A 1,338-nucleotide genomic window follows, 5' to 3' on the forward strand; every position below is an offset into this window, starting at 1 on the left:
GAAGTCTCGCCCCGCCAAGACCTGTGACAGCTAGTTATTTCTGTGTGAGTGTTTACCCAGGCTTCAGTGGGCACCCAAGCAGACTGGACAGGGGAAAACAGTCGTGGACTGTAAGTCCCACTTTGAAAAACCTCTGCCTTAAGCCCCCCTGTATGTACCTAACATAAAGCATAAAAAAAGAATTTCACCAACCTTGAAATCAGTTACTCAGACTTTAGTAGGTAACCATCTGCTATACACATCTCCTTGGCCACATTTCAAGGTGATAGTAATTGCTCTGCTATATTTCTAACAAACATTTTGATTTAATAAAACATAAAATACGTACATTTAATCACTGAGAGAGAACACCACTGAACTTTTTTCCAACGACTGCAGATAAGCCAGCGATTCACTCGTTTAACTAGCTCTGCTAAGTGATCTGGATCAGACTTCATTATCTGATCAAACTCTGCAAACTAAATAATAATAAAAAAAGTTTTACAAATTAGGAGAACACAGGGTGTTAGATATTATTATTTAAGAGCTTGCTGAGTTAAAAAGGTAAAATATTTTTAATGTAAGCTGAATGTCATCATTATATCAGCTTCCAATTAATTCAAGTGAGCAGGTCTGTCACTTTATTCTTTAATGATAACAGAAATGACTACTGGGTTTTTTTGTTTGTTTGACTAATTGACGTGCAACACTTAGCATTTTGAATAATCCAAGCATTTATTAATCACTATGAATTTTTATTGCCAAAATTTCAAAATATTGTTTGTTTCTCTACATCCCGAACGCTTACTCTGGCCTTCCACAACTTCAAGACAGCTCTAATTCTGTATCTGGGAAAAAATAAAGCCCTGAAAGCACTTTTAAATTTTCAACCTTTGTGTAAAAGTCCAACTAAAGGCAACTTTTTCTGAAAACCCTGCACTTCTACTTTTTGGTAATTATGACAGTAAGAACATCCTTCTGGGACTACAATAATTTTCCTTTCTAGTCACAACAGCTCTCTACTTCAGCTCCTTTCTCTGCATAGTAGCAGCAGCAATGCTCAGAATCACATAAAGAGATTTCAGATATAGATTTTTCTAGAAAATACTTTTTTCTTTGCTCTGACTTGCTCTTTTTAATAGTCAACATAAGTCTTAAGTGACTGGTAGAACATCTGGCAATACAAACATTGCATTAGGTATACAGCAGCACTAGTCACAAGACTATGAAACCAATTATACATTAATATTGGGATTTTTTCATAGAAAATAAAAAGTATTTACAAAAAACCCCGGGTAACCTTATTTAAGTTGGCTATGCTTTTAGCAATGTGTTGAACAATGTGACCTTCAGAGGTCC

At 35.4% G+C, this 1,338-nt stretch overlaps 1 protein-coding gene across 1 annotated transcript in view; it reads right to left on the reverse strand.

Moving 5' to 3' along the window:
- Window positions 1–458, reverse strand: part of LOC104163175 (unconventional myosin-VI-like) — a gene marked incomplete at both ends in the record, with an annotated part of 14,987 nt that extends 14,529 nt beyond the window's left edge. The window contains one exon of the mRNA XM_009702085.1: window positions 329–458. Within this exon, the coding sequence (XP_009700387.1) occupies window positions 329–458 (130 nt within the window). The remainder of the gene's footprint in view (window positions 1–328) is intronic.
- Between the last annotated feature and the right edge of the window lie 880 nt (window positions 459–1,338).

The sequence above is a fragment of the Cariama cristata genome, unplaced genomic scaffold, assembly GCF_000690535.1.
Source record: "Cariama cristata isolate BGI_N322 unplaced genomic scaffold, ASM69053v1 scaffold16790, whole genome shotgun sequence".
Lineage (NCBI taxonomy): Eukaryota > Metazoa > Chordata > Aves > Cariamiformes > Cariamidae > Cariama > Cariama cristata.